This window comes from Melopsittacus undulatus, chromosome 8, assembly GCF_012275295.1.
Source record: "Melopsittacus undulatus isolate bMelUnd1 chromosome 8, bMelUnd1.mat.Z, whole genome shotgun sequence".
NCBI classification, from domain to species: Eukaryota; Metazoa; Chordata; class Aves; order Psittaciformes; family Psittaculidae; genus Melopsittacus; species Melopsittacus undulatus.
The window spans coordinates 47,616,447-47,632,922 of NC_047534.1; the positions used below are offsets into that span (position 1 = coordinate 47,616,447).

The 16,476-nt window shown below is 37.6% G+C and overlaps 1 protein-coding gene across 2 annotated transcripts in view; it reads left to right on the forward strand.

Annotated features, from left to right (window-relative positions):
- The window catches only part of KAT6B (lysine acetyltransferase 6B), a 106,987-nt gene that overhangs the window by 70,872 nt on the left and 19,639 nt on the right, over positions 1-16,476 (forward strand). For both annotated transcript variants that reach the window (XM_031052233.2, XM_031052234.2), the window contains exons 10-11: positions 2,397-2,558; positions 4,867-4,960. In XM_031052233.2, coding sequence (XP_030908093.2) covers positions 2,397-2,558; positions 4,867-4,960 — 256 coding nt within the window. The remainder of the gene's footprint in view (positions 1-2,396; positions 2,559-4,866; positions 4,961-16,476) is intronic.

Sequence of the window (16,476 nt, forward strand, 5' to 3'; positions counted from 1 at the left end):
GTTACTGTTTATCAAGAGTTGTTACTTTTGTGTATAAGCAGAAAAGACTGCTGGGGTTAGTAGGATTTCTTTTGAGGCTGGTTTTCCAACAGCAGTATTCAGATGTGTGTACTGATAACTTCATAATTGCAGGTCTCATAGATTTACTTGAAACTTGTATTTTCTTACTGTATGTATGTCTGTTGTGCTTGGTCATTGCCCATTCAGACAGTGGTAGATGCAGTCCTGAAGCCTTTACTTAACTTAGAACAAGAGGTTAATATAATGTTCAGTTGTTTGTTTTTGTGCTATTAGCAAAATAGCTGTCTGTGTCAGGATTGCTTCCTTCCTGACTTCGGTAGTTTTTGTAAAGATTATAGATCTGCCAGTGGAAGACTGAAATTGTAAACAACCTTAACTCTTTTCCTGTCAAGAAACAAAGTTGCCTTAGTCAGTCAAAGAAGAGCTTGCATTTCTCTATTAGCAGATGTTAAGAACTGTGTAGCATACAATAGGCAAATCCTGCTTTCTATTTTACTTCCATTAGTTACTGCTAAAATGTAAATAAAAACTTCCTAAAAAATAAAATACAGCTCTGAGAAAGGGGTTGGGGAGATAGGGGATTGACACAAAAAGCACATGGAAAACAACGTGCATGTGAAAGCAGTGTCTCAATTCTTTCTCTACTGTTTTTATTCCTTTTGCTTATTTCCCATGCTTCAGTAAGCATGGATGTTAAGACTTCTGAAATGAAGTGGGGCCTTTTTTTATTTTAGAGGTTAGTATCAGTTGTTACTCTGTAACTATAGAAACTTGCTCATCAATTGATGTTCTTCCTCAGTAATATTTTCAGGAATTCTGTGTCCCATTTTCTGTTAGGCAGAATTAAGGCTTTGTGGTTTCCTTCATACTTGTTTTTGAGAGAAGTAGAAATGAGTTTGACATTTAAGGCATGTACCTCTGCTCAGTGGGTGACTGACATATTTGAGGGAAGACTTCAACATAGTTTACTGCTATGCTGTCGCCAAGAAACTTGTGACAGAAGCTTGCATTTGAACTTGCAGTCCATTTTTGTTTTGTGTGTGGTTTTGGTTTTGTTTTTTCTTTTTCATTTAAAACTGCAGAGCAAGCTGTGTTCATGTGGAATTTAAGATTTATTTTTTTCATTTTTATTTTTTTTAAACATTTCTATAAAATGCTATTACTAAAAAAGAGAGCTTACAAAATTTGGGGTTTCAGGCTTGTGGCTTACCCAGTGTTGATTTGTATGTGCTTCATGTTTGCATTTAGTTTGCTAGTAAGTGTGAAAAGGAATAAAAAGCATCTTGACAATGGAGTGAGTTGTATGAGAGCTTAACGTATTTGATAGGTTCTTGAGTCCTGTAGGCAAGTTTATTCTGATGCCTTCAGGAGTAGCAGCTGTCCATTACATCTTTTTTCTTTAGTGCAGATAATGCACCTGTACTACTGAAGTCACCTTGAAATCCCTAAATATACCCAGAAGATTGGGGTTTACTCAGATTCATAACTCTAGGATTCTTATTAAAACCAAATTAGAATAGAATATAGCTTCTTTCTCAGCATGCAAATTGCCTGTCTCTGTGAATGAAATACAGTTAGTGACTACTGAAGAACTTCAGTGCAAGCAAACCTTTCCATTAAGAAGATTATTTCAAAAATGCTTTTGCCTTTGACTCAGCCTTCCCTTTCAGGAGGTAACTAACTGATCTAGGAAATCTGCATCTGTGTCTGGCTTTTCTGTAGCTATCTGAATCACAGCTTGACTTTATACTTGTAATGTACCTAGGCTAATTGTAGTACTTGGCCTGAAAACTTACTTCTCTCAATAGCATTTTAGTCTGGCATAGAAATTTTGTCCTAATTTATCTAAAATGTTGCTGTGATTGATACATAATTGGCAATTCATTTATTTGCCTTGTACTTCAAGGATTCAACATAATACACTTCATTGTTTTGTAGGGTTTCTTAGTTGTTGTATGCCACTGCCTTCCAGCAAACTGCAGTTTAAGGTAGTTTGAAGTAGTATTTTTTTGTTGTCTGCCAGTCATATTCATTTTCATTCCATGAATAAAGTGAAAGAGGTAAGTCTAACTTGAATGATTAAAAAGGTGATGTTATTTTGCTTAATAAATACGGATGCTCAAAGGTTATTTACAAGTGCAAAATAATTAGTACTAATGGGAGAATTTTATTTAACAAGAAGCTGGGGCTTTTCTGAACCTTAATGTGTTTTTTTGTGGGGTTTCTTTTGTTTGTTTTTTTGTTGGTTTTTTTTTTGTTTGTTTCTATAAGACCATATTGTCTACATTTCCTTTTATGTTATGATTGACTAATAAGTTGGTTTGTCCTAATATGTTGGTGACACTGGAAATAACTGCATCTATCTTGCTTTCCAGGTTGATGGGAATGTGAGCAAAATTTATTGTCAGAATCTTTGTTTGTTAGCTAAGCTCTTTCTGGACCACAAAACCTTGTATTACGATGTTGAGCCATTCCTCTTCTATGTCCTTACAAAAAATGACGAGAAAGGCTGCCATTTAGTTGGATATTTCTCCAAGGTAAAAAAAAAAAATATGGTTGTTTTAAACATTTGTCATTTCCAATCTGCTAAATACTTGTGCCAGTAGCAAAGAAAAAAAATATTCAGAAGCCTGATATCTCTATAAATCTCAAAGATAATGTGCATTGCCTCAACTATACTCATACTTTTTTCTGTCAAAGACTGATGCAAATGGAGAAATTGTATGTGCAGTCAGCCACAAGCACTGGGGGAGATTTGTGATTTGGGCTTTTTTTTGTTTGGTTTTGTTTATTCCCAGCATGTGTTGTGGTTTGTTTAAAATGCTATCTTTTTTCTCCCTCTGCCATTTTTGCAACACTGTTCCAAGTCTAAAATCTAAAAGGACTAGGTATTTGAAAAGATGTGTTGTCATGGTTTTACTGCTAGCAGTTCTAGCTGCCTACTTAGACATAAATTGGACAGCTATGTTCATATCATGTACAGTCTGGTCTAATGCAGTTAGTCATTGTGCTGAGTATAAGAATGCATTGCCTAGCTTTATGTTGGATTTCTTCTTTAGAGTTGATGTGTCTATTGGTTCTGGTTGAATTTTAAAGCAATAGATAGCTGTTATGGACAAAACCAATGCTTATGTGAACTGTCTTGACAGATGATAAAAAATAATGTTAAGTAGTTATACCTGCAACAGGAAAAGCTTCCATTACTACCCATTATTTGTTCACAAGAAACGTGTTGAATTGATACAGTTACCTACAAATTCAGTACTTCTTCACCCTAGTATCACCAGCTTCTAGCAGCTCTGTAATTTTCTTCCTTAAAGAAGTGGGTTGTATGAAGATACTATTTTGAAGAATTTTAAAAATCTCATTGAAGTACCTGATTATTATACAGTGATCCCTTGGGGGTCTGACCAGTTCCTTCTGAGATACAGACCTTGCTGGGATTAAAGTAACTATGAGATGCTTAGGCACAATTTGCATTGTCTTTTATGTCAGTCAGAAGTTCTTGTGGAATACAAACATGTAAACTCTGATATAGGCAAGTATTTTCTAGATTTATTTAAGATGCCGCAGGTGTTAAGGTGAATTGCTCTTTCAGCAAAGATGCATTTTCTTTGTCCACTTCACCCCTGTTGCTTTTGACTACTCCGTTTGTCACATTTGATGATCATGAATGTTTTAGCTACCAAAACTTAGGGGCAGGGGAGAAACCCAAACTCGCCTCATCTCAAATTATGCACTGAATGCTCTGGCTTTTCTTCCATTATTGCATAGTGGCAGTGTATTTGTAGACTTAGCAGCAGTCTTAAAGAAAGCCCCTACAGAAAAAAATAACTTGCCATACTGTAGAAACTAAGAAATCTTGTGAAAACACAGCTTCGGTATCTGCTGTCACAGCTGGAGAAATGTTTGGAAGTTAACATAGTGGCATGTGATCCTTTTGGTGCCATCACTGGTCTGGTGTCATCTTACGTGTGAAGGCTGAAGTGATAGGTGGTGTCTTAAACTATGCACGTTGTTGCCACAACTTCCTGCTAGTTATAAGTTACGCTGTCTTTGTTTTGTTGATTTATTTGGGAGCTGACATTTTCTGGGATGGGTGTGTAATCTTTCAAAGGTAACAAAACTTTGAGGCTCTTCCTCTTCATCAGCAAATCTGAAAGATCCTTTAACCTTACTGTTGTTAGAACAGCTTCCTAGTTTAGATTCTTCCTTCTGTTGTCTTAAACAATCAGTGTAGTATTTGCCTCCATCGCCTGTATGTTGCATGACTTCATTCTGTCTGAAAGAGCTCTGGCTTCTCATCATTCTTCGTTGATTTGGATCCATGAGAGCAGCCTTCAGCTCTGAAAGTCAGTATACTTCAGGTGTTAGTTTTACACACATAAGGTTTCTCCCCTTCACCCTGTCCCCATATTAATTCGGAGAGACAAAAAGTTGGAAACCAGTAGGCACTGTAGCAGTTGCTGTGAAAATACAACTTCACCATGTGTATGGATACTATTTTGCACTTCTATATCCCTTACAGGATCGTCAGTGAAGCGTAAAAATATTTCAGTTTTCTTCCCATCCTCCTCCTTTACAACACATAAACTTCATTATGCTGTTTAAACAATGTATTTAATTTTTAAGATGCTGAGTAGTTAACTAATTAAAAATATTCTGAAGGGTATGTTTGATCCTTCCTTCTTATAATTAAACATTAACTTTGCATTATTTGACTTTGGTACTGACCCTGTGCATCTGTTCACCTTATTGGATATTTTACAAGGACAGTGGCAGGTGCAGGCAATTGCCCACTTCAGCAGTGCTTTGACATACTTGATCTGTTTCTCCTTCCCCCAGGAAAAGCTTTGCCAGCAGAAGTACAATGTCTCCTGCATAATGATCATGCCCCAATACCAAAGGCAAGGATTTGGAAGGTTTCTCATTGATTTCAGTAAGTGAAGTGTTTTATTTTCACTTGTGATCCAAGAAGCTGATGGCTGTTATGAGAAATTGAAACATATGAAACTTTATTTAACTCACTTTGTTTTTATCAATAGATAATGGATTTCTTTGTTTATACTTACATAGGATAGAAAAGCTCCCTGAAGTGAAAAACTTGCTGCTGCTCTGTTATTGTACTCAAGGAAATTGAGAATGAATCTCGTGGCAGTAATACTACCTCACAAAGCTATTACCCTGAATGAATTGTCTAAATTACTTTCCATTTTGCCTTGCTCATTAGTATAAGAGTTGGCAATTATTTGTGATTATAGCTAAGAAGGTGTTAATCCAAGGCATTCTCTACATCCTAGTATTGCTAGAAAAAATCTGTTTTAACTGAAAAATTGCTACATAGAAGGAGTATGCTTTGTTTTTTGGCTTGAAGTTCATCACTTTCTTAGTGGAAATTGTTACCAAAAAAAGTGTAGGTGCTCATAGCTGTTTATGTACTTGCTTTGTTTTGCTGAGTTGTCTGACACTTAGAAGGCTTCAGGCACACTTGTTTAAATATAGATTTGTTATTCCCTAAGTCTTTAAGCTGCAATGAAACTTCAAACAAACTGTCTGAAGGAACTTTGCAATACTGCTAAATCCAACTTTCTACTGTAATTTAGAGGGAGAATGATAAGGAATTAGTGTATATTGTATGTGGTCAGTTTTCACTATTACTTGTGGGGTTTTTTAAAGTGCTGTAGAATTACATGACTATAGAAATAGTTAAGATACTAGGATTCCTGGCCTGAAGTATATGCAAGAAAGTTCAAATGCAAATAATAGTACATCATTGTGTAACAGCAGGACAAAGACAGTTTGTAACTGTAGCGTTTGAAGAGTTCTGTGTCTTGTAGCATTCTACCCAATATGACTACTAGAGTTTGTAGGAGACTTAGGATATCTCATCATTGTATGGTTTCTTAAACAATCTTCACTATACCCATATGAGTTAGGTAAGGATGCCACTTAAAACCCACCATTGAAATATAGCCATCACTGGAGCGGAACACAACAGCTGTTCCATTGTGCGCCTTCTGCAGCCTTTTAGGAAAAAAGTAGTAAGTACCACTGCATATTTCTGGAACTGTAAAGTGAACTTAGTTAGAAGTTGGCCCTGTTTTAAGATTAGCATCTCTTTTTGCAAAAGGAGATGGGCAGTTTACTGGGCACAGCTGGTAAGTACTTCTAGTCTTTTTCATTGTTACTCTGTGGTGTCTTTCAAAAAAAGCATGCTCAACAAATGATATTCTGGTTGAGTTTGTGGTAGTTACGTCTGCATCTGCAAAGCTGATAGCACAGCTGTGATACCTGTGGATTCCACAGGAGGTCTGGAATTGGGTATGCCGTGTTTCTCTGCATCTGTGCTCTGTTGCTGTGCCGTGATACTTAAGTTGGAAAACTCAGTAGGATGTTCTGTCCCTCTTATCCTTCTTGAAAAATCTGGAAACACATCAAATTGCTTGGATCATTAGGATTTCTGTGATAACTTGCAACATGACCTTGTAGTATCCTTAGTTTGAAGCTTATCTGGTGCTACTCTTACTCCTTTTCTCTTTGCAGATGTGTTTGTATCACAGGTACAGGCTGCAGCTGTATACATTCTGGGCATAGTCCAGAGACCAGCTGCAGCTTCTGCTTTAGCTAACAGACTGCCCACTTCGTGAGCATGCAGTCCTTCAACTTCTGTCTACAATATTTTCCCTTTGTTTTCTGGACAGATGTTCCCTTAACTAACTGGGAGTCAGACTATCTCAGTTTCCAACAGAATGAAGAACCAAAAGGTGACTGAGAAAGCCTAGTGTTGTAGTGAGAGGGAGGTGCAAACTAAATGAAAGGTAGTCTAGCTTTGTAGTGAGAGGGAGGTGCAAGGTAAATAAAGGGTAGTAAGAGAACTGTGTGTGGCTATTCTTCCCTAGGTGTAGAAAGTGAGGTGAAATTTCAAGACTTGTTTTCCTGGGTTATATTTATATCCTTTTGCAGGAAGGAAGCTGAATGCCATGAAATGGAGCAGCTGTAGCTTCATTGGGATTAGTGAGCCCAAAATCTGTCTTCACACACAAAAAATTCTTCAAAATTAATTATTTACAGTTTTGTTGGAATTTCATTTGTGTTTCTAATTCCTGTATTGTAATTGACTGCCTACCATCCTTGCACTTCACCCTGTCTGTTCAGTTGTGGTCTTCTGAGAATAAGGTGCTCTAACAGTCCTGAGATGGGCTATAACAAAACCCCAGTTACTATTCTAAACTTAACCAGAGCAAGTTTATCATAGCTTAAAAAGGTTTTTGCCAGTAACATTAGCTAGATTGTCATGTTCTCATAAAGTTATCAGAAGATAAATGTTAGGCTCTGAATGTTAAGTCTTCATTTGGTATGCAAGTACCGCATCTAAAGTTCTCTGTTTTGAATTCCTTGAAGCAGTCACTGGCACTTGCCTGATTTATAGCAGTGAGCAAAACAGTTTTTAGACTAAAATAATGAGAATGTAACTGAGCATGTAATTTTCCAAAAATTACAGTTGCAAACCACAAAAGGGAGGGTCTCAAGAACTGTGTGCAAGCAGTTGACTGCTCACATTACTTTGAATGTATCTAGACACTTGACAGACTGGAGAGAAGGTAGCCTTAAGCCACTACACGGCTTCTGCTTTGTCAGCAGTCTGGTGAGAATGTAGTTTGTGGTACAGAATTTGCTGCTTTTTTGGTAAGTGAAATGCATTTGTTTGCTTAAATTGTGATGCATTACTTTGTCTTGAACTAATTTAACTTTACAGATGAGTCTGTGTGGTCATCTTGTAACTTGCAAGGGACAATATATTATTTTGCTCAAAAAAAAAATAGCTATTTGCTCTCTGACCATTGATTTATTTTTTTTTATTTTATTATTTTTACTCTTTACTCACATTTAAATATATCTCTGTTTCAAATAAAAAATTATACCGCTGCTATATCTTACTCTGTAGACACCACCATAAAGCTTAGTGTAAATTCTCTCTGTCCATCTCTTCAGGAATCTCTGTAATCTCATGTGGAAAAATGATTTTTAGGGAGAGTACTTTAACTTTTGTGAGAAGAAAGCAAGCTGTAAAATCCCAGAGTTCTCTAGTCTGATAATCTTCAGAAAAAATTGCCTGTGCAGTTTTCCATATGTCATTAGTCATTTAAACAGAAATGTTGGTTTTAAAAATGCAATATATATGTGCCTGTATCTGTTCTGCTTTTTAAAGTCTGGTGGGATTGTGAAGGGGTTTTGATGGTTTGTTGCTTTGGGGTTTTGTTTGTTGGGTTGGGGTTTTTTTTGTTTGTTTGTTTGTTTCTTTGAGTTTGGGTTGGGTTGTGTTGGTTTTTTTTTGTAGGTAAGGCGCAGGTTTTGACTGTGATAGAAACATGTCAGGCTGTTAAAAATGGAGAAAAGTTTAGTTCTGAATATTTGCATATGTACAAAAGCATTTCCTGAAAAGAAATAAGGATCTTAATTTTCTTGTTACATTTATACTCTTCTGCTTTTTACAGGACTGTTAATTCTTGTCAAAATTCTTAGGTTTGGGCTCTTCGGTTTCTTTTCATTTGCTTGTTCTTGTATTCTGTGAGATCGACTGGATTGTGATTGCAGGGCTGTACCTGAGAGAGAATAATTGACTTCTGCATTAATCTTTTGTATTTGTTGTAAATTAAAGGTAAGGCAAGCAGACTCCAGCTTAAGTGGATCCAGAAATAAGCTAGAGAGCAGACTCTTACTGTGTAGGGTCCCATTCTGGGTTTGTTTCACTCATGTCCATTTGTGGTGATAACGCAGCTTATCATTCCTGTCAGGGGGATTATATGTACTTGGATTTGGGTGAGTCTTTGTATGTCCTCTGTCAGTGCATCTTGCATTACTGTTGTGGTTTTAAGAGTGCAAACACTTAAGTGTAGTAGCTGCTTCACTCTGCAGTCCTACTTCTTTATAAGCTTTAGCAGCTTCTCTGTACAAGAAGTTTCTCTTGACTTTCATGATTTGAGCTCCTGCACAGCCTAGAATCTTCATAGACTTTCTATTAATTAGGTTGCAGTGCCAAAAAATTAGTATTTCTTTATTTGGCATACTTAATAGAGTTCAATTTTACTAAAATGGAATACCGCATACTTCTTATTTTCCTGTAAATTTAAAGTAATATTTTGATTCACACTTCCTCACAAATCTTACCTCATCATGGTGCCGTATTCCTGCTTACTGAATTGCAAATTCTATGCTGGAGACTTAGCAGCAGTTGGCAGAAAAAAAAATGCATGTGGCAGTATTAGGGTAAACCTTTCTATCTGTGCTGACTCATATGTTGGTTGATAGTTTGTGTCACACCAACAACTGGGTTTAATCCCGAGGAGCAAAGTTATTGATAGCCTTTTGTTATGTACTTTGAGGGTGTTTCTGGTCCAATTGATTGTAGCAGTTTATTTCTGCCCTTCAGAATACCTTCTTTTAATTTGGTTTATCTCTTCATTGTGAAATATTTATTCTTGCTCTAGAGAGGAAACCTGCTTATAAGGATGCTAGGATTCTGTTTGGGCTAAACATGCTCTTTGATTTGGGCATGTGGGGTTCTTTCATTTCACTTGTATGTATGTTTGGGAAAGTGGGTGCTGACTTTTTGACCTTCTGTGTCATTAATGTGTGCAGCTTGTAATGGTTCCCTTGTGAGGACATCATGATAGGGAAAGGAAATCAAAGACTGACAGTGGAAGAATCAAAGTTGTATTCTGGTGTAGGAAGAGGGGCTCTGATAAATGAACTTACTTGCTCCTTTCCCCACATCTGGTGTCTGTTTCTTGGTCAAGTATTTTTTCCATTCAAACAGGTGAGTCAGTCTGCCAATTTCTAATGTGCAGAAGCAGTAGAGTACCAGCAGTAGCAGCACTTATGCAGCAGCTATTAATGTATAACACCAGGAAAGGCAAGTTTCCACAGGATGAGAGGAACAAAAATTGTCTCTACCAGTAAACTGTTAATGAAAACTTATGTCTTTTCTCCTAAATGCTTTTTATGAGTAAGCACCAAAGCAATTGATAAAGGGGGGCAGTATCATTACCAATATTTAGAGCTTGGTAACTTGAGTGAGAGATACACTTTCTTACCCAGTTAGGTTCATAGCAACAGTCATTAACCTACATGGCCCCTCAGCAGGAAATTTCTCAGCAAAGGCCTGTGAACAAGGTTTGATGGGGTGGACTGTTTATTTGCAATTTACAGGTTTGAAGAACTTGATTGAAGATTTGCAATTCAAGCCTGTTTCTTTTATCTCAGTTCTTGTCCTCTCTTTTGCGCTGCAAATTCTTACAATCACTTGTCTGCACACAACAATTTAGGGGCTTTTGTATGCAAAAGCTGAACTGGTGAAATATTCTGTGCTAAAAATGGGTGTCAGTAAGGACAGATGTAGTCCTGTGTGCACTTTCATTGAGAAGTAAGGGACGGTGATGGGATAATGAACAGGCAAACCAAGTATGGATACCTTTATAAAGTGCATTCTTGAATTCTTTCCAGTTTGCACTTGTTTCAGAACATCTGCATCTCTATGGAAATGTGGAAGATCTTAATTGCTTAGGGCACAGTTACACAAAAGTGGTAAGCATATTGGATTGAGTCCAGAGAGTTACTTCAGGCATGAAGCCTGGCCCACAGACATGTGTAGCATAGACCTGTATTTATGAGAATGGGGACAGTGTGTAAGGTATTCTTGAAAAGGTATCAGCTCCATGTAGATATGCTGTTACAGAATCATAGAATAGTTAAGACTGGAAAGGACCACAACATCATCTAGTTCCAACCCCCCTGCCATGGGCAGGGACACCTCACACTAAACCATATCACCCAAGGCTTCATCCAGCCTGGTCTTGAACACTGCCAGGGATGGAGCATTCACTACCTCCCTTGGCAACCCATTCCAGTACCTCACCACCCTCACAGTAAAGAATTTCTTCCTTATACCCAATCTAAACCTGCACTGTTTAAGTTTGTACCCATTACCCCTTGTCCTGTCACTACAGTCCCTAATGAATAGTCCCTCACCAGCATCCCTGTAGGCCCTCTTCAAATACTGGAAGGCTGCTATGATGTCTCCACGCAGCCTTCTCTTCTCCAGGCTGAACATCCCTAACTTTCTCAGCCTGTCTTCATATGGGAGGTGCTCCAGTCCCCTGATCATCCTCGTGGCCCTCCTCTGGACTTGTTCTAACAGTTCCATGAATATTGTTCAAAAATAAAACTGCTTATTTCTGTATATGCGTAATTCAAATGCCATTTTCCCTTATAGGTTCAACTAATGATTTCAAACTTCCTAATGGTTCCAATACTTCAAAAGCTCTGTCTTCTGGTACAGACAGAAGAGTACTTTTGATAGAAAATAAGACTTTCTTTTAGACAATTTTGGGCCTAGTTTTCTCACTTGTGTCTATTACTGTGGATTGTAGGACAAGAGAAGACAGCCTCAGGCTACACCAGGGAATGTTTAGACTGGACATTAGGAAAAATTTCTTCCATCAAAAGGGTGGTCAGGCATTGGAACAGGTTGCCCACAGCAGTGGGCAACATTGACCCTGGAAATGTTCACAAATAGTGTAGATGAGGCCCTTAGTGACATAGTTTAGTGGTGGACTTGGCAGTCCTGGGGTAATGGTCAGACTTCAAGATCTTTAAGGTCCTTTACAGCCTAATTGATTGTGTTTTGGATTTTTGTAGTGTCTTCAGAAGTAGTCAGGGTTGAGCTTTCCATAGCTAGTTGCACCTTGGACAGTGAGCTGCTGTTCTAGTTCCATCTTCAATGCTGGCTTTGTGCTGCTTTGGTATATTAAGAAGATGTGGAAATGTTGCTGTGCCATATGGTTGATTCGATAACTCTTACGTCTGGTTCTGGCAATGGTGTTTCTAGGCTTTCTGCTTTAACAGCAAATAGGTTACTCCTCTCTGAAAACCTGATAATAATAACTTTTTGTCAAGCACTCTGTGCAGTCATCCAAAAAAATCAAGTACAACAAAACTTAACACCGGTAATGGACTAACATGTGGGCTGTCATTTAGGGCAGCATATGGTTGATAGATGATACTGTCATTTGAGAAAATGTCATCTCTGTTGTGAAGATGAGTAACTTCTTTTAAATACAATAAACATGTTGCAATTAAGTGATGGAATAGACTAAAAATGTTGCTTGAAGTTTTTACAGTGGCTCTGAAAAAGTATTGTATCAGTGAAGGAAGAGCCCTGGAAAAGGTGACGCATTTTCTTTCCTGAAAGGCTTTCATTTTTGGTAGGCGCCTGGAATGAGGCAAATGAGCAAAGCGTTACAATGTAGAAATGGTATTGCTTCTTCTTTAAAGAATACTTGAATGTAGAAGCAATGATGGACTATTTAGCAGAAATGCTAAAAGGGCAAAGAGGACACAAGTTGATGAAAAGACATAGTTCTCTTCTTTGTTGTGATGAATTCACACATTTTTTTTGCTATGTAGCCTTGTCTTGTGTTAAGTACCTGTGTAGACTTACCTTGTAGTAGAAGGTGGAGGGGAAGGAGGGTAACTGGTTTAAAATTGTATTCATCTGGAGGCAAGGCACAGACCTTGACCTGAGAAAAACTTAGGTTCTTTATACTAATACATAAATCAGCTCCTGGAAAAATTAAAGTAGATTGGTGACTGGGGAGGTGGATGCTGTAATGATGGAGGAAGTGTATTAAGAGAGATCAGAGGTGTTTATTTTACATGTATGGCATGTAAGTTTTGGTATGCTAATGGAACTGCTGGGAACCACTTCTGACCTGCATGCTGTTTAAAGCTGGACCCGAGCTGCATTGAGCTGCAAGTGTTTGGATCTACTTTTTTGGTATGTGTTTATGTAGAATTTGTAGTCTAAATACCTTAATCTGGTCATGAAAAATAATGAATTTGCCAGAAAGTAATATTTTTGGGGGGAGGATGGGGTATGAAAATAAGAACATCAGAAGGATTTTCTTTCAGTGGGTAAGCACTTTAATCAAATATGGATGAGAAGCAGAAATAATATTTGAAAAACTCTGATGTTTGTGGAATAATGAACTCTTTTGTAAATAGTCCTTACACTGGTCTTTTCCAAAACGCGGTGTTATGGTGTTTTCCAGTTTGCTGAGACAAATCCTGAAAAATGGTAGAAATACAATCTAGGAATAAACACACTTCCAAAAAAAAGTTGTTTACAGTTCTACTTTGCTGTGGTCTGCAAACAGGGTTGAGATGGGGATGAAGTGGGACACTATTTTTTTTCACTTATTCTTATAAAGATAAGATTTATTTTAGCCAAGAGCATTTCAGCATTCCCTTTCTCACATTACAAACCTGAAAGAACCATTTTGTTACTGCTGAGGGTGTGCCAAACAACAGAGAGTAAGAATAAGAGGCTGAGGGTGGACAGAAACAGCGTATTTTTTAAGTAGGATATATTTGAAAAATGTATTCTCAAACTATACTTATGAAGTCAATGCCATGAGTTTAAGGATCAGTATAAAAGATGTTTATGTCACTTACTGCCTTTGGTGGCCCCTATTTGAATCATTGTGGGTTGGTTGGTTTTGGTTGTTTTTTTTACTGACTAGGTTGATCTTTAGGTCTTTTTTGTTGGTGTGTTTACAGATGTATTGTGTCCAAATGAAAGATTGCATTACCTGCCTTCTTTCTTTTCTTTTTTCTTTAAGAGGGAGTTGAAAGTGTCTGTGAGAGCTGTGGATTTGTGAGGGAGCTTGAATGCTGCTGCTTATTTTATGTTCTGTTCTTGGTGATTGATTATGTTGCTGACCTGAAGGCACAAGTTTGGCCTTTCCTAAATAACTAATAAGGAGCATTCTGTCAAGCTGAGATTTAGATGAGGGGAGAATAAAGATGGATTTTGAATCAAGCTTTGTTGACTTAAGATTATTCCAAGAAAATCAGCCTCTTGGGATTTCTTGGCTTCGCTTTTATATAGCTTGAAGACACTGTGTATTTATCAGAACCACAAAAAAGGTGAGCATGTCACTTCAGATACAGGAGCTAAGATTTTTAACTGAAGAGCATCTTAATTTCAGATAGCATTGAAAACAGCTAAAAGGCAAGACCAATCATGGTAACAATGAAAGCAAATGTTTGTTGGACAAAGCTGTCTTTAATAGGGCATTAATGAACAGGAGAAAGCCATCTGCTGAGAACTGATGGCTGAAAACAGATTTTAATTAAGTAGTGCATATTTAATGATCAGAAATTGCTACTTCTGACTGCAGAGTGTAGTTCTGTTGCAGCAAGTCAGTGGACAGAGTGGGTATTTTGTATCCTGTTGCCCTGTTGAGGCACAGCGAAGACATACCACCTCAATGAGATAACTTTGTGGGTTTCTTAATGGATGTCTGTTTTTTCCAGTGCCATCACTTCTGTAATGCACCTTCTTATAAAAAAAAAATCTATTGTATTTTTGCTTGTTTACTGCTGTTTTGTTTAACACTAGATATTTAGCAGGTTGTTGTGTCTTTGGCTTAGCTTTTTGTAATGTGTGTGGTAGATGGATTTTTGTGTTTGGTGCTTGGTAGGTAATGTGCACTTTCTTTGCCATGTAGTTTCTGTATCTGCTGGCTAGCCGGGTATCGCTGTAAGTGTTCCTAATAATTGCCTTCATCTGTTGGTTCCTTCTTCTAAATCTTGGTTAATTCCCTGTTCTACAGCATGCTGTAGTACAGCAAAGGAGCAGCAGGGATATTTTGCTGCTCACATAAGACAAATGCAATTCACATCTCCTCCTGTCTTAAAGACTCTGTATATCTTGACCATTTAGCTGAGCAAATACAGTAGTTGCAGAGATTTTTCTAGATGTGCCTTTTGACTTCCCAATAGTGACTTCCCATTTTGCTTTTGTTTGCCTTCTTTCATATTACTATGCTGTCTTTTGTAGGTATGAATCAAACAATAATAGAAAAAGCTCTTGGGTTCTGGAACTTGCTTATCTACTCTAAAACTGTCACATCCATCCTTGATGCAGTTTTGGTCCAGGGCATCTGTCACTTTCCAAGTGTGGTAACAATTTTCCTGAGCTGTGAGTCTAGGAGAATTAGGTTAACAACCAGCTTAACACTCTAGCTGAGAGTTGGAGCTTAAAGATAGAGATGCCATTTGTCTGTGCTGGTTGGCCTCAGTGCTGTTTAAAAGTTCTGGGCATATTCAGTTTATTCTTTATATTAGGCATCGCCTGCTCTGTCCATTTTACTGTCTTGTCAATTGAGTCTTGTAGGAGTACATAAACCTGGTAAGAAGGAAAACAGTGCTTTCTAACAAGCACATTTGATACATTTTTAACAGCAGTATTCATGTGCTGTCAGCACTAAACACAGAAAGGTAATGGAAGTTCTTATATTCATTCATTCCACAGCTACAGTTGTATAAGCAATTTACCATTTAATGTCATTTAATAATTAAAAAATGTAATTTTAGGTAATAACTTCAGATATTGCTTATAAAATCAAGAACAATTGAGCCTTGTAAACAATTTTTCTAAGCTACTTAACCTACTGACAAATGTATCCATTGAACTGGTAGTCAGAACTCATGCCCTCTGTGCATGCAAGGGTACTTGAAGTCCTTTTCTCTTGCTTACACTTTCACTCTGCTCATAAGTAGTCCACTTCGTACACAGAACCTCCACTCAAGGGGGTTTACTAGCAACTGGCACAGGTAAAATAAGTGTTAGCCAATTAATTCACTCAAAGGGTACCTTTTGTTGGTCTGACAATAATGCAGTCATCTTTACCTTTCCTTCCCTTCATGAAGGGCATGTGTTTAGCCCTAACCTCTTCTGTGAAGCTTTCTATAGAGGAACTAAAGGTTTTGGGCCCCCTGTGTTGAGTTTACTTGAGGATGTGGAGAGGAATGAGAACTGGCATTATTTCTTGTAACAATAATGAGAGAATCTTTGGCTTACTCTGTTCATCACAAAGAAAGCTTTTCTTTAAACAGACAAAGAAGAAAAGAGAATGTAGCAGGTTGTTCACTGATCTAAGCATCTCAAGTTACAGCTAGTCTTTCTTTTTTTTTATAGTGTTTGTGTGGATCTTGGCATTGGGGTCCTTTGAAGTTGCCTCAAAAGTGCTTTCAAAAAGGGTACTAACACCTATTTCAGGTCCTCTATCTTTGACCTTCTTCCCATTGACATAGCTAAGAACAGTTCAGAGGCACGCAGAATAGTTAAGGGAAAAATGGTAACATGAATTACTGTTTTAGGAATCTTAATAAGCTCACATTTTAACCTTAACTATTTCTGCCTCCCACTCATGGTCCTACCTTTGAACTTGGAATGCTGAGTTGACCCAGATGCATTGAGCTGCCCTGTCTGAATACTCAACTGTTTTGGTTTTTCTAACTACCCTTTTGAACCTGTGTCTTCACAACTTGTTCATATCGTTTCATGACAAAGTATTTGGTATTTTGTAAGACGAAAGGAAGTCTCTTAGG